Here is a 16,538-nt window from a genome sequence, read left to right as displayed (position 1 = left end):
GGAGTCTAATGCTAACTCAAGTGAAATTGTAGGTCACCCAGCTGGTGTTGAGAATTGGGTGGTGCGGGAATAAGCCCCCATGGTTTGGTGTCTGTGTTATGAAAATAGAGAAACACAGTTTACTCTTTTTAGACTATGACATCAAAAGTATATTCAGTAAAAGAGTGAATAAATTGGACTGAATCAAAATGAAACACCTCTGGGCAAACTACTGGGAAAAGAGAACCTACAGAATGAGAGAAAATATTTGCCAGTCTTATGTCTGGTAGGATCTAGTAGATGGAATATATAAAGAAGCAATTACAACTAAACCATGGAAAAACAGTCCAGTTAAGAATTGGAAAAGGACTGAAATAAATACTTTCCTAAAGGAGATATGCACATGGCTAGCAAGCACATAACAAGATGCTTAACATCTTTGGTCTGTAGAGAAATGCAAATCAAAACCACAGTAAGCTCCTTCTTCACACTTACTGTGATGGCTGTAATTTAAAAGCAAATGGAAAATGATAAGTATTGGTAACGAGGTAGAAAAATGATACCTTGTGTATTGCTAGTAGGAATGTAAAACATTGTAGCCACTGAATAAAAATTTGGTGATTTTTCTTTTTCAGAAAGGTTAGCATAGAATTACCATTCGACCCAGCTAAAGAATTGAAAACAGATAAATACTTGTACCCAAATGTGCATGAGCCCACTATTTACAAGAGCCAGGAGATTGGATAAATGCCTTGTGTTATATGTATTGGAATGTTAAGTCACAAAAAGGAATGAAAAACTGATGAATGTTAGAAAGAGGATGAACCTCAAACACATTGTGTTAAGTGAAAAATAGCCACAGAAGATCATGTGTTACATGAACAAGTCTGAAATATCCAGAATTGGTAAATTAATACAAATAGAAGGCAGATAGCTAGTTGATAGGGAATTGGTGAGGGGTGAATGGGCAGTAATGAAAACAGTTTTCTTTTGGGCTGATGGAAGTGTTTTAGAAGTCAGTAGGAGTAGAGGGTACATAACATTTTCAGACAATAAATGGCATTGAATTTTTCACTTTGAAATCATTAATTTTATGTGTTACCTAAATAAAAGCATAGTCCTTGACTCTGTTGATTCTGGGCCCATGGTGGGGTAGAACATCATGGCAGCCAGGAGAATTGGAGCAAGAGGCTCACAGGAAGCAGAGAACAAGGAAGGGATGGGGATCAGGTATAACCTTCAAAAGCATACCCTCAGTGACCTAATTCCTTCACTAGGTCCCACCTCCTAAAGCTTCCAGAACCTTCCCAGATAGTGCCACCATCTGGGGACCAAGCATTCACATGTACCTACAGGGGCATTACATATTCAAGCCATACCATTTTGCCCCAACCCCCAAAGGGTCATGGCCATTTGCTAATGCAAAATGCATTCAGTCCATCTTCATTAATCCCTAAGGTCTTATAGTTCCAAAAGCCCAAGTTCAAAGTCACCTTTGAGATACAACAAACTATTAGCTCCGAGTCCCTGTAAAATCAAAACCAAGTTACATGCTTCTAACACAAAGCGGCACAGAATAAAAATTCCTGTTCCAAATGGGAGGCATAGGAGAATAACAAGGAGGGATCAGAGCAAAGCAAGACTGAAATCTGGCAGGGAGCCATTAAATCCTATAGCTCCATGTCCTGCATCCTGGGCACGTGGTGTGATGTGAGTTCACAGCCCTGTCCAGATGGCCTTGCTGGTTGCAGTGTACAGTCTCTCTTGAGCTGGCTCTACTTGCCTGCTGCCTTCCGTAGCAGATACTCTACATTCCTGCCATCTCCAACATCCTGGGGTCGCCATTGCAGCTTAGGTTTCATCCTCACAGCTTCACACAGTTATTAAACAAATGACAAAATTGAGACCAGTAACATTTTATATTTTTATTTTTGTGAAGCGAAACTTGTAATTTTTGAGGAGGAGTTTTACTATGGCTTGTGATTTTTTTATTCAAGTTTCATAATTATTAGTTTCTGGCTGGTGTGAAATTCCATAAAATTATCTGTGGTCCTCTCATAGACTTTCTTTTCATAGGCAAAATAAAATCATTCAGTATTGCACTAAGGAGTTTCTTATTTTGGGATATGTGTCTTATGATCTACTCTTGACTGCTGTGTCATGAGTCTCAGTTATGTGTGCATGTGTCCATTTTAATACTTGTTCTTAAGTACCTGAAAGATCAGGAAGCAAGTATGTCATATGTAGTACCAAAAGTGTTCAGTGTCTTATTAGTGATAAAATTGTTTTTATATTGAGTTCAAACCCCAGTCCCACCAAAACATTTGTTTTTATTGAAGTAGCATAAGGTTATTCTCACTGTACTGCCAAAAAAAGAAGAAAATATGCATACATACTCAGATACAGAAAATTAAAGTTAATACCTGTCTGTTCTTGAGACTTTTCCATTCTGACAACAATTAAGAAATAGAAAAACCTAAGTAGTTTTTATTGTTAATAACTTGTTAAATATTTTTTAATTATCAGATGAAAAATCACTGCTGGAACAGAAACCTTCTAAACCAGCTGCTCCACAGGTCCCACCCAAAAAGCCTACTCCACCTACCAAAGCCAATAATTTATTGAGATCTCCTGCAGTAGTGTACCCAAAGCGACCAGAAAAACCAGTTCCTCCACCACCTCCCACAGCCAAGTAAGTTCTACCTAATTTTAAATTTGCATTATTGATTTACTTACCTTTGACCTGAATGGCACTATTGCCTTTCTAAGTTTCTCAGTAACTTTTATTTTCTCTATGGATGTCATCTGTTAAATGTTACTCTTATGTTCTCAGTAGATGAATGCACTCAGACTCTTTATATTTCTGATTGTATTGTGATCAGGTTAGGATAGTTGGTTTGGGAATAGTTTTGTAGAATACAACGTAATCTGTATTATGTTATAAAATTTTTAATGCCATTAAAGCCTAATTTTAATTTTTTAATTTTTCACATTCAAGTGATGTTTGCATATGTTTGTTTTTCTCCTTTCAGGCTTAATGGTGAAGTTTCTATCATTTCATCAAAATTTGAAACTGAGCCAGTATCAAAACCAAAGCTAGATTCTGAGCAATTACCACTTAGACCAAAATCTGTAGATCTTGATTCACTTATAGCAAGGAGCTCTAAAGAAACAGGTAAGTCAGCATGGACAAAGCTAGTTCATTAAAAAAAAGTGATCAGTATATTTTTTAGAAACTCTTTGATTTGTATATGCAGTGGGTTGAAAGAAATAATGGAATTTTTTGAAAAAAATTTAAAAATGGAGTAGCCAAAGCAGTAAAGTACAATTAAAACAAGATAAGTGAGCAAAATTTTTATGGTTCTTACTGTTCAGAGGTTTCTTACTGATCAGAAAACAGAAATGGATAAGTTTTCATACTGGTCAGAAAACTGAAATGGATGTTACAAGATGATCCATCTATTACTTTATGTCTTTACAGTGGAATAACTGTTATCAACTATACCAGGCAGATAAGAGTACATTTTAGTTCTCAAAGTTTAAAAGTAGGACAATGTAGACAATTCAGTGCCAGCATTAGTTCATATTTTATAAGTTTTAAAATCTTTTCCTCTTTCACTGGAGGTGCTTTGATTTCCAACATAGGAAAATTTTTTTATGACTATATGTATGTGTATGTATATATATAAATCACAACATATCAACAAACTTCTTTTGCTAAATCTTGTTTCTTAAAGTTTAGGACTAACTTTTAGCCACTAATCATCTTGTCTTGTCCGTACTTCTTCCTGGTTTTTGGTATCTTATTAGTTGTAAAATGAAAACTTGAGATAGAGGTATCTTAAAAAGTGCTCTTTACTAAAAGCATTATGCATTCATTACTTTGAGATAATGGTTATTATTTTATATAAAACTTTGCATTTGCTTTTTAGTAAGTTTTACATTTTCAAAGCACGTTATGTTCTTGTTTTATATTTATAGGCTTTAGGAAACTGATGCTCTTTTCCCTATTTTGCATTTAAACAGAGTAAGCTACAGGCACATCAAGAATGACCAGTCAGTTGCATAAGTCAAAGAGAACTCTTTATATGTAGTCTAATACAAAGTGCTCTGTGATACTTTAAAAAATCTTAATGTTTTAATGTATATCTTTTTGGCATCAGTTATGACATTTCATATTTAAACTTCAAGGCCAATTATACTTAGATTTTTTTTTTTAGGTCACTGTATTGTTAAATAGTGTAATATTTCAAAAATTTTCAGGTAATCTTATTTTCCTTTCATCTTTTCAGATTGTCAGTGCAAAGGCTCTATCTTAACTGTGGTCCTCTTTTGTCTTTATATGAATATTTTATAAATCTTTTTGTCATATTTGTTTCCTGTCTGCTCTGGATGATATCATATTCATTACTAATTTCTGGGAATAAAAATGTTTATAGTTTATAGAAACTTACTGACACATACTTATATGTCTTATTTGATGAAAATTGACCTTATTTACTATTAAATAGACTGAAAAAACTTAATACTTTAAAAATAATTCTTTATCCTTTATTAAGTTAGAGAGCTTAGTAATAAAAAATAGAATATTATCAGACCATAATTTTTTGTTTGATGTAAAATATACCCAGAAATATGTTTTCAAAAGTTGAAAGAAAGATGATTTGCACAATTTTAACTCTGGAAATCAAAACTATTGGTGTTGTCTTTCAAAGTCAGCAGTCTTTATCACAACTAAATTTTCATGGAGTCCTTTGGGAGTTGAGGGAGTAACAAGTAGTCTGTTTTGGTTTCTTTGTATCATTCTTGAGCATTTGCTGCATTATTTAGTTTGTTTCAGGTAGTGGAATTTTAAAACACTTTTGGTAAAACAGTTTTCACTTTTTTCACATACTCATTGATAAGCTTTGTTACATTTCCAACAGAAACAATACATTTAACAATTTGAAATCAGTGGTGGTTAGAAAGTTCTACTAGTTTTTAACTTCCTTTTGGGATCCTGTTTTTATCTTACATACATAGTAGTTACATACTCTTTGTATGAATAAAGAGGCTTTGTGGAGCAGTTTGAAAATTTCTAGTTTCTGGGTTTTTTTTTTCCCTCCTCTTTAGTAAGACATAATTAGAGATGCTAACACTTAAAAAGTCAGAAAATTAACGGTAAACTTCCAAAATCTGTCCTTTATTCCTCCTACTTAACTTGACTAACTTTGGTGTGCCACACTGACACCCTAAAAAGTTAAAAATATATAAATTTTGTGAATTAAGTAGCAAATATTTCCTGAGTCATTATTATATTATAGCCTCAGCAATATTTTTGACACAGTTAGTATGCTCAAGTAAAAGACAGCAACATATGCCAAACATGAATTAGAATATCAAGTGTTCCTAGTATAGATTGATTATCCCTTATCAAAAATGCACAGCACCAGAAGAGTTTGTTCAGATTTCTGATTTTTTCAGAGGGAAGGTGTTGGTTTTGAGGTTTGTACTCAGGGCCTTGTACTTACTAGGCAAGCACTCTTTCTACCACTTAAGCCATGACTGCATCCTGTTTTTTGCTTTACTTATTTTTCACTTAGGATCTCACTCATACTTGTGATCCTTCTGCCTACACAATCCCACATAGCTGGGATTACAGATGATCACTACCACATCTAACTTGTTCTTTGAGATAAGAACCCACTAACTTTTGCCCAGGTTAGCCTTGAACTGTGATCTTCCTATCTTTGCCTCCCAAGAAACTGACATTATAGGTGTAGCCACTGTACCTGGCCCACATTTCAGATGCCTTGATTTTATATTTTGCACATACAGATTAAACACTAAATTCATTTGTTTCATACACTGTATACATGCATCTTCAGGGTAATTTCATGTAATATTTTGTGTGCTTTCATTTTGTCTGATGTAACCCGATACCTGAGGTCAGGTGTGGAACTTTTCCTCTTTTACCCTCATGTTGCTGCTCAGAAAATTCAATTTTGAGCACTTCCAATTTCCTACTTTTCAGCATAGGGATGCTCTTACTTATAAGTGCTCCGTGTCTTCTGTGGGATATTACCCCTAAAAACATGAGCTTTGTGTCAAGTACAGTCTCACATGTGGTATTAGGTTGACTCGTAATTTATAATTTTGGCTATTTTGAAGTTGTACATCTTTAAAATAGTGTATAAAATGAGCCGCTAATTTTCACAAAATGTAAAACATGGAAACCTCTTTCCATTACTAGCTAAATTAATCATTTGAGGTGAAATAGTATAGTAGAAAGTCCACTGATTCTGCTGTTAAAAAATATGTGTTTAGCTGATTGGGCATAGACAAGTTTTTTCTCCAAATCTGTTTTCTTGTTTAACTAGCTATTGACTGATTCAGTTATCTACATACCTACTAAAATACTTGGCATAGAAATTACTATAAATGTTACTTTTCTTCTGCCCCTTCCTCCATGTCCCCATTGTGAAATCCATCTCATTCTATGAAACATATGAGTTCCTGACTTTATTATCACATGAAAATTTCCTGTTTATAGAGCTGTATATATAAACATTCATGTATATGTATAAAACACATTCTGGCTTTTATCCGGATAAGGAAGTCATTCCTAGACTATTCAGTGAAGTTTTATTTTTTCTTTCTAATAGCATGAGGTAATTTAAGTTCCCACTTACGTATTCCCATATATATAAAATGCTATAGTACTATAAATTGCAGAGCCATGTTTTAGGGTTTTTTTTCTCTTTTTTCAATCTCTTCACCAAAAATTAGTTTTAAGGAAAATCTCATTCCCACTACCAGGTAATTACAGATATCACATGGTTCAACTATTTCTAAAACAGTAAATTTTCTGAGAAGTAAAATTATCTTGAAATTAGTTTTAAAATACTACGTAGAAAATTTAGTTCTAACATGGCTATTACATTGAGTCAACTGAGCTGATGAGGCATCCTTCCAGTGCAGTGTGCTACATCTCTTCATTGATTTTGACTGGTTTTTCTGTGATAAATTCTTCTAGGATTAAAAGGAAATTTTAAAAATGCATTATTTGATTCCAAAGCATACACAGTAGAATAAAGAAGGATTCTCTCAAATTTTATTTTACAATTAGCCTTATTTTTGTTTGAATTGCTTTCCCAATATTTACTCATTTCTCTCAGAAAGAATTTGTAATGTAGTTTTCCAAATAAGGCTCCTATTCAGTAGTAGACACTATAAAAAAGTTAGCTTGTGTCTAAACTAGGATTAAAAAGTTTCTAATACAGAGTACCTCATAAGGCATTAATAAATATTTACATTTGTATGAGATATTTTACAGATTGTATTGAATCTAATTTTTATAGTGAAATGCTCTAAAATAACATTTGGCATATTTTTATTTGATATCATAGGATTTAAATTGCCACTTTATAATCACTGTAATGCAACAAAGACTAAACTTGACTAAAAGTAAATTAATTTTAGTTACAACTATATTACAGTATATTAACATACTGCTTTTTAACATTGGCTTCTTAAGTACTAAGCTGTCCTTTTGAAGACTGTCTTGGTGTTCAGTTAGTAATAAAACAAGACTTCTTTTTACTTTAATGTGTATTGAAATTAATACTAATCTTTTGAAAGACATAGGAATCTAAAATCTAATACATACCTGTAGATAACCTGCTGAAGGTATATGCTAAACATTGAAATGCTTCTATTCATTCTACAACTGTTCCTTTTTCCTGCTTTGTAAAATAATTTTTTTGGTTTAGTGTTTTTTCTAGACATTCCTATCCTTGACTTTTCTTTCCAGATTTTGTTTCCTAGCCTGTTTGCCATGTTTCCCTTCTTACGTGTCAGGAAATTATCCTACCCTTCTCCATTTTGGTAAGATAACAATTTATGAAAGAAATCAAGATTAGTATATTCAGTATAAATAGTGGTGCACATTGATTTTTTTTCCTTTGTAATTTTACTGAAAGTGTACATGTTTGTCTGTCTTTATTCTAACCCTTTTGGTTTTCCATTTTAAAGTAATACGAAGTTCATTTTGGAAAAAACTTTCTTGCTTGTAGTTTAAAATATTTTTTGATGAAAGATTTCTTTAAAAAATATTGGCAACTATAAAAGTTGAGATTATTTTCTCCCAAAATTGGCTATTTCTCTTACTTTTAAAAATAAAAATTCCATGTATACCTAGCACATACATAAGTGGCTGGAAAAGTGACAGATGGGACTATAAGAGTTGATTGTGTTATACATTTTATGCCACAGTTATAGTGTAAATCCATTGTTATTATTACTCTTAGGTAAATTTAAAAGCATTTAGATATACCATAAGTCCAAAGTGTGCACTGTTCCAATTTTATTAACTTAATGGCTTAAATGGAGAACCTGAGAGAGTTTTAGAATGGTAAAATTGTCTTGGTGTTATAGCCCAAAATTGGACATATGGAAGGCACTTTACATGAGCATGGTATATTTTGTAAGTCTCCATTTTTTTACCCTTTCAGTTTCATTTCTCCTTATTTCTTTTATGTTTTTCTGTTTGTTTCTTTTTCTTTCTGTAAGCTGCTTAAATATGCATTTGAAAATTATCTTTATAAAAAGGCCAAAATGGTTGGATTTTACCTTTCAAAGTGTTTTTTTTTGTAAGTTGTCAGTGCACATTTATCAGTGTAAAGAACTGTTTTTAACCCTTCAAAACTACAGTGTATTTTTAACCTACCATTTAAAATTGCCATTTATTTTCTTTGTTTAATGTGTTTGCAAGTAAAATGACATGTATTTAAATATGTGCTTAAATCTCTTAGATGGTACAATACATTTTCTTACTATGGTTTGTTACATTTTGTAATTACTGATAATTATCAGAAGACAAAAAAAATTAAAGTGAGCTTAATAGGGTGTCTATTCTGCTGTATTAGCTTAGTGACTTGCTCCAAAATAGAACACATATAGTAATCTATGGAGAAAAATTAACAGTAGTCAACCAATACTGGCAGTTACAGAATGTGTATTTCCAAATAATACTTCTTTTTCTGCCTTGCCTTTGTGTTTTCCAACGCTTAAAGTAAAATTCTGTAAATGACTTTGAATATGAAATTTAAAGAATAAACTTTGAGGGTGATAATGGTGAACTTCTTCAGGGCTTTGTAAAGAAATAACGAATCACTGAGCAAGACATTTAGATAGCTGGCGGAAAGTAATATAGCCATCCAGGAAAATGGTAGTGTGAAAAATGAATCTAGGCCTAAAGATTAAACAAAGATAGATGCTGCCATTTTGGCTGTGGTTAATATTCCTAGTTTCGAACCTGAGCTACAGGAAGGTTAGATTGGCCATGGAACTATAGCAGTTTACCAGTAGGGTTTTTAGAGCATACATAGATATTTGGGCCTCAGAGTTAAAGAAACTCCTTTAGTAAGGTTTTCTGGTTAATGTAGAGAAAGCTAAGAAATGCATAGCATATTTTTCACAGGAATGAATTATCTAGATTTGTTCTTAAACCCGAAGTATTGGGTCACAGGTCAACTATTCTTTGATGGTGAGAAAGCACATTGGTGATCTGTGTAGTATTTTCCCTTGGTATCTGATTTGTTTTAGTTTTCTAAACATGGCAACATCTAAGCATAGGTGCAGCAAACTCCTAATAGTTTGAGTCCCAACTATAACATCCCATGCATGTACATTTCATATTAAGGCACATTCAGTCATGCTTTTGCTCTACATTGAAAAACACTAATGGAAAGCATCATGGTGTTGGATATAGTTGAATCTTTAAAATTTTAATATTATTCCACTAGTTGAAGTCTAAAACAAATTTTTCATATAAATTTTGTAATACGTTGTAATTAATTATAGTTTAAATGGATCATGTTTCTTTTATAAGCATGAACTTATGATGATAGCTTTTTATGCTATCACAATTTATGGTACAGATTTATCTTCAATAAGAACTTTTTGTTGAGGTCTGAGTCTATGTTGGAAGCATAACCCTTGTATTGTTGATAAAGTCTTACGTTATAAAATGTATCAAATAGAGAGGATGTTTGATTTTTTAAAAGGTGAGTGTTGTTTTCCAAATGCATATGCAAAGCACAGGTCAACTTGTGAGCTCTTCAAGTTAGTGGTACTCTTTTTAATTCGTAGTTTGTTAAAAAAACAGAAACATTATTTTTTTACTTTTTAAGGGTTATCTTAATAGGTGATACTTTTATTCTCTAGATGTTGTAAATTTTGATGACATAGCTTCCTCAGAAAACTTGCTACATCTCACTGCAAATAGACCAAAGATGCCTGGAAGAAGGTTGCCTGGCCGCTTCAATGGTGGACATTCTGTAAGTTACACTTATTACAGGAAACACAGAAGATTAACAGATACAGAGTCCATTTGAAGATGAGAATGAGAGGATTGATACCCACACCTGAGGTTAAAGTCTGCAAGATAGCTGTTATACCCGTATAACAGGTGACTGTTTAAGAAAGTACAGGAAACAAACATAGACATTTCAACAGGGCCTGGAATGAAATATTATAGAATCAGAACTAAAGAGTTGTCATGAGACCATAACCAGGGAGTATAGGGCCGCAGGGGAACATGAAACTTGTTTAGTCAACCTATCCAGTAGGTTTGATTAGAACTGAGCAGTAGATACATTAACAAAGAATGATAATGTTTTTTTCTCCTGAAATATTCACTGTATTTGTAATACTTGTCCTGGTATCTAAGTAACTTCTTTTTATGCTTTTTATTCATTGCCTGGAATATGGGCCATACTTAAATATATTTGCTCTCAAGCACTAGGTGCTTTTAAGTTACATAAGTGGAAAGATTTTGCTATTGTGAGGCATGCTGTTTGTGCCCTCAAGATGAGCAAAAGTGTTATTCGGCCTTTAAAATGTAACCTCCGATTAACAATAATAGAATATGAGGGACAGTGGCAGCTGAAAACAAAGTGGTAAAGCTAATTTGCTTCAATTTCCAAAACCTTATTACATTTTCCTTCTTTGTTCTGTTTCTTGATTTAAAAAACAAAACAACAAACAACAAAACATTTAGCCAACTCAAAGTCCAGAAAAAGCCTTGAAGTTACCAAAAGAAGAAGATAGTGCCAACTTAAAGCCACCTGAGTTTAAAAAGGATACAAGCTACTCTCCAAAGGTGAGATGCATTGTGGTCGAAGACTTGTATAGTTTATAGGATTCTTTGGGAATGTCACAACTCCAGAATTTAAGATATCCTTTAAGAAAATTACTTCTTCCGGAAAGAAAGAAAATTATTCCTACTGAAAAAAATTGAGTTACACTTAAGTCACATGATTCTCTTCAGATCTTTTTTTAGAAGAGCTTACTATTTTAAATGAGTAACATGTTTTCTATTTCATGGCATAGATGTATTAAGGTTTCATTTTCTTATTAAGTATACACTATGAAATTAGTCCACATAAAGAAATCACTTAGGAGGGATAACAAGTTGTATTTTACCTAGCTTGGTTCTTTTCATCATAACCAAGCACTCAGTATATACTGGAATGAACCAGAATACATGGATCTCTATGTTACATGTTGTTAAGTGTCTTTTTTAAACATGTGCCATTTTTATTTAAGATAATTTTGCCACATCTAACACAAATACTTAAGATCATGTTTCCTTCCAAATTATTCCCCAGTTTTTTTCTAGGACACTTGGCTACTTTTTTAATTTATCGGGTATATTTAATCTGATTCTCCAAACTCTCAGCAGTCCACTGAAATTTACTAAAATGATTTTCTCCTATTTTAGTGAAATCCTTAGAGTTCCAGGCTATGGACTTACAAGTCCTCTTCCATGAACTTATTAAATTCTTTGTAATTACTTTTAAGTGAAGCTCATTGGATATCTTAACCAATATGTATTTAATATGGAATGTCAAAATAACACCATAATAATGCTGGAACATTCTTCCTTGTAGGTGCTCCGCTAGGCAAACCATCCGTAAGATAAATATCATGGATCTTTTTCTTTGTTCTTTTTTAAAAATAAAATCATTGGCATTTTTCACAGTAAGCACTAGAGGTTGCAAATTTATTCTTTAGTTGTCTGGTAGGTTTTTTTTTTGTGATGAGCATCAAATGACTTTTTGAATTTACAAATTTGCCATTTTTCTTGAAGTACAGGTTGAATATCCCTTATCCAAAATGTTTGGGATCAGAAGTGTTTCAAATTTCAGTGTTTTTGTTTGTTTGTTTTGAAATATTTGCATATACATAATAAGATACATTGGGGATGGGACCCAAGATCAAACATGAACTTACTTTGTTTTATATACACCTTATATACATACCTTTAAGGCAATTTTATACAATACTTTTAGTATTAGTATGCCTGTATTTTGACTGCAACCCATTACATGCTATTAGGTTTAGAATTTGTCAGTTCAGGAATTTTCAGGTTAGGAATACTCAATCTGTATTAAGTTAGTTGTTTAGTTTTTTTACTATAAAAATCTCTTGAATTTAAATATATTAAATTATAAATGCAAATAAAATAGAGAATAAACCTTTTATTATGTTTTCAGCCATCTCTTTCAGCACTTTCAAGTGCTTCTAAAGCAAATACAGCTGCTTTTCTAACTCCGTTAGAAATCAAAGCAAAAGCAGAAGAAGCAAATGCTGGGAAACAAAATTCCTTGGATGAACTTAGAGCCCAGGTCATTGAGCTGCTGTGTCTTGTGGAAGCTCTGAGAAAGGATCATGGGTAAGTAGCCTGTGTTTTCTCCTGTGAGTGCTACTTAACACGTGCATAAGGAAGTTCTTCACATTTTATCAACTAAAGATCTAGTATGCCAAATATTTGGTATAAAGAAGCACGTTTTCAAAGAAATTTTCATTAACAGTGCTTTTGTTTTTGTTTTTTTAAAAAAGAAACCCTAGAATTAGAAAACTTATTCCAGTAGTTTAATTTTTAAAAAGGTACATATGCACCTATATGCTTAGGCTAGAAATCTTCTGGTCAGACACAAGGATTAATTAGTTTTGAAGGTACTAAGAAAATCATACTGTATTTCAGATATAGTATATATTTTTCATAGTCAAACTTCTCAGAGGAGTTTGATCACTATTTCTGCTTGGGTTAAGTTAGACATTTATTAAAATGGGTTGGAATAAGTGATCTCTAACAACCTTGTTTTACCTGTGATTTTTTTTTTTTGTTGTTATTTTTGGGCACAGTGCTGGGGATTGAACCCTGTGCCCTTGTATAGGCTAGGCTAGTATTCTACCACTGAGCTATCCCCATGATCTTAAGTATTTGTGTTAGATGTGGCAAAATTATCTTAAATAAAAATGGCACATGTTTAAAAAAGACACTTAACAACATGTAACATAGAGATCCATGTATTCTGGTTCATTCCAGTATATACTGAGTGCTTGGTTATGATGAAAAGAACCAAGCTAGGTAAAATACAACTTGTTATCCCTCCTAAGTGATTTCTTTATGTGGACTAATTTCATAGTGTATACTTAATAAGAAAATGAAACCTTAATACATCTATGCCATGAAATAGAAAACATGTTACTCATTTAAAATAGTAAGCTCTTCTAAAAAAGATCTGAAGAGAATCATGTGACTTAAGTGTAACTCAATTTTTTTCAGTAGGAATAATTTTATTTCTTTGCGGATATACAGTGGAACGGGACACCTCTAATTGAAATTTAGGGCATTTTTAGAACTAAAATAAATGTAAATATCACCTATTGTGGACCCTTCCTCCTTTTAGGTTCAGAGAGTTAAAGATGATTTATTTATGATTACACAGTTCTTAAGTGACAGAGCTTAAACCCAACCCTGTGTTGAGTTTTAAAGTTTGTTGACATTTTAAGCATAGTCCTGCAAAGTACTTAAAGGTGAAAACAGATCAAAGAGGAGCTAATCTAATTGAATTGAAACTGTGAGTACTCATTCCGTTACAGATTCCCCTCTGAAAGGATTTCTTGGAATATGGTGTAAAATTCACAGCTAGAGGCCATGTTACCCTAGCCTAATTTTAACCATTTCTCTCAATTTGCAGTTAACCTAGGATTCTTTATTAAATTAATTTTGAGATTTACAATATAAGGTATCTGTAGCTTGTAGAACACTCTTAAATGGAAATAAAAAATGTATTTGAACAACTACTTAAAATATGTGTTGTATACTGTTGTCTGCCTAACGGAATTTGTCATTTTCTTGGATCCCTCACTTATATGTTTTGAATTTTTTTATTGATTCTGCAGTGTACGTATTAGAGACTGTGCACTCATTCCTGAGTAAATATTTATTGACTACTATCCATCAATTACAGAATTCTCCTGATTTGTGGATTTTGTTGTTTTACACTTTTGATACCAAGTGTACTGTTTTTAATGAAGCAGTATTTTTTTCTATATACATACAAATTGCCTATAAGTGCTTTTCAATTAGTTATAACATGGATGGTTCTGATTTATATATATATTTGGAAATATATGTCTTATATTTTAAATGTTTTCCCAAAAGTTATTTCCAGCATCTTGAGTTCCTCTTGAAAAATGAAATTAGATAGAAAAAAACTTTTAATCTAAAAAATAAGAGAGTCATCTACTGGTATATTTATAGAGAAATACACAGTATATGCAGTAAAAGTAAATGAATTGTGACCACATGCATCAACATGAATTTAAAATATGAAGGATGGTTAAGAAATACACATACAGTATTATTCCATTTACATGAAGTTAAAAAGAATAAAAGTCAAAATATTGTATTAAGATATATTTGTATGTATGATAGGATTAAGAAGAAAAGAAAATGAATGATAAATAATATTAAACTTTTCCTATATGGAAGAGAGGGTGCAGATAGAATTGAGGAGAGATGGTCATTTGGAGTCCAGAGGTACCAGTAATATGCTATTTTTAAAGTTGAGTGGGAATTCTTAGATATTTTTAGCTTACACAAATGTAAAATGCAGTATTAAAATCTAAAATGCATGGAACATGTCATTACAAAATTGAGAGATTGATGTGGAAATACCAACAGAAATATACAGTAACATCTTCATTGGAAGTTGCAGAGTATTATATTTGATCCTATTGTAAAAAAGAAACAGGTTATATAAAAACTGTACATTTGTAAACACATTTTTAAAAAGAACAATAAAAATGTGAGAGTGGTACTAAATTATCAGATTAGAAAGCAAACAGTTAACACTATCAATACAGATAAATAGAATTGGATAAATATTCTAGGAACAGTCTCAAATATAAGTTTAATTTGTAATAAGCTCAAATATTGAATAATCATAAAAGGAAATGTATAATTTAGTAATAACTTTATGGAAGTAAGAAATTAGGTTAGAAGTACCTTACCAAAATAAGTTGTAAATGAATTTGAGTTAAATAATATTTCAAAAATTACATTTAGGTAGATAAAAAAGTTAGAAAATGTACCTCCAGTATGGAAAAATAATTTTCTAATTTTTTAAACAACAGAAAAAGTTAGTTTTGAAATACTAATTTGAATAAAGTCCCTTCCTCTATATGCGTTTCTTATTTGTTTTTTAATATCTGTCTGTGTCTGTCTGTCTATCTATCTATCTATCTATCTATCTATCTATCTATCTATCTGTCTATCTATTTATCGGCAGTACTTCGTGTTGAACTCAGCATTGCGTTTGTTATGCAGGCACAGTTCCAGTTGAGCCATGCCTCCTGCCCTTCTATAGTACTCTTGAAGAGAATTTCTCTAGTGTATATTAAAAGGCTGAAAGTGTCCCATACTTATTGATTTGGAAATTTGACGTACTCACATACTAATGACGTTAGGTGAATTCCTTATTCTCCCTGTCTCATGAAAAATCAAACAAAAAACCCCTAGATAATTGAATATCAATTCAAGTAGAAGCCATCGTAACTATGGAAAATTTAGCAGCATGGAAATGTTTTAAAATAATTTCTAAAAAGACACAATATAAAATTTATATTTATAGAGTGACTATCTAGATAAATTAGAAGAAAATGAATCCATAAAGAAGAGGTAATACTGGCCAAAGATTTTTGGTTTTTGGCTTCCGAATGTTAATGTAATACTTAATTTTTAAAAAATAAGGTAAACTTGAAGTCCACTTGAAGTCCAGGTTATCTTACGAAATAAATTGTCATTTGCCTTTTATTGTCACTTACCAATATTCATTTTTGTCAAATTGTTTCAACTCTGGAGGTGTTTAGCACTGCAAAATTCCTGATAGCTGAATATGGAAAGTTGCTTTTAAAGAGTCTTTCATGAGCTGTTTTTAATTTACTTAATTTCTTTATCTCAAATAAAGAAATTCACCACAGTGTAGTTGGGTTTTTTATTCATATTGAAGTATTCAAACTAGAGAATTTGAAATTCTTCTCAATTAACATGGCTATTCCTCTTACAAAGTTTTCCTCATGTACTGGGTTGTTAGACAAAAGAGATTCTGTTAACATTAGTCAAATACATTGTTTAATTAAAACTTTGTTTTTAGGAAAGAACTGGAAAAACTGCGAAAAGATTTAGAAGAAGAGAAGGCAATGAGGAGTGATCTAGAGGTAAT

The 16,538-nt window shown here is 32.0% G+C and overlaps 1 protein-coding gene across 2 annotated transcripts in view; it reads left to right on the top strand.

The window, feature by feature from the left end:
* Cd2ap (CD2 associated protein) overlaps nt 1-16,538 on the top strand; it is a 92,159-nt gene that overhangs the window by 71,291 nt on the left and 4,330 nt on the right. For both annotated transcript variants that reach the window (XM_020168708.2, XM_074081992.1), the window contains exons 12-17: nt 2,506-2,671; nt 3,012-3,154; nt 10,186-10,298; nt 11,021-11,122; nt 12,519-12,697; nt 16,470-16,533. In XM_020168708.2, the coding sequence (XP_020024297.2) occupies nt 2,506-2,671; nt 3,012-3,154; nt 10,186-10,298; nt 11,021-11,122; nt 12,519-12,697; nt 16,470-16,533 (767 nt within the window). The remainder of the gene's footprint in view (nt 1-2,505; nt 2,672-3,011; nt 3,155-10,185; nt 10,299-11,020; nt 11,123-12,518; nt 12,698-16,469; nt 16,534-16,538) is intronic.

This window comes from Castor canadensis, chromosome 8, assembly GCF_047511655.1.
Source record: "Castor canadensis chromosome 8, mCasCan1.hap1v2, whole genome shotgun sequence".
Lineage (NCBI taxonomy): Eukaryota > Metazoa > Chordata > Mammalia > Rodentia > Castoridae > Castor > Castor canadensis.
Note: the sequence above shows the minus strand (reverse complement) of the source record. Positions and strands in the feature narration are given on the sequence as shown.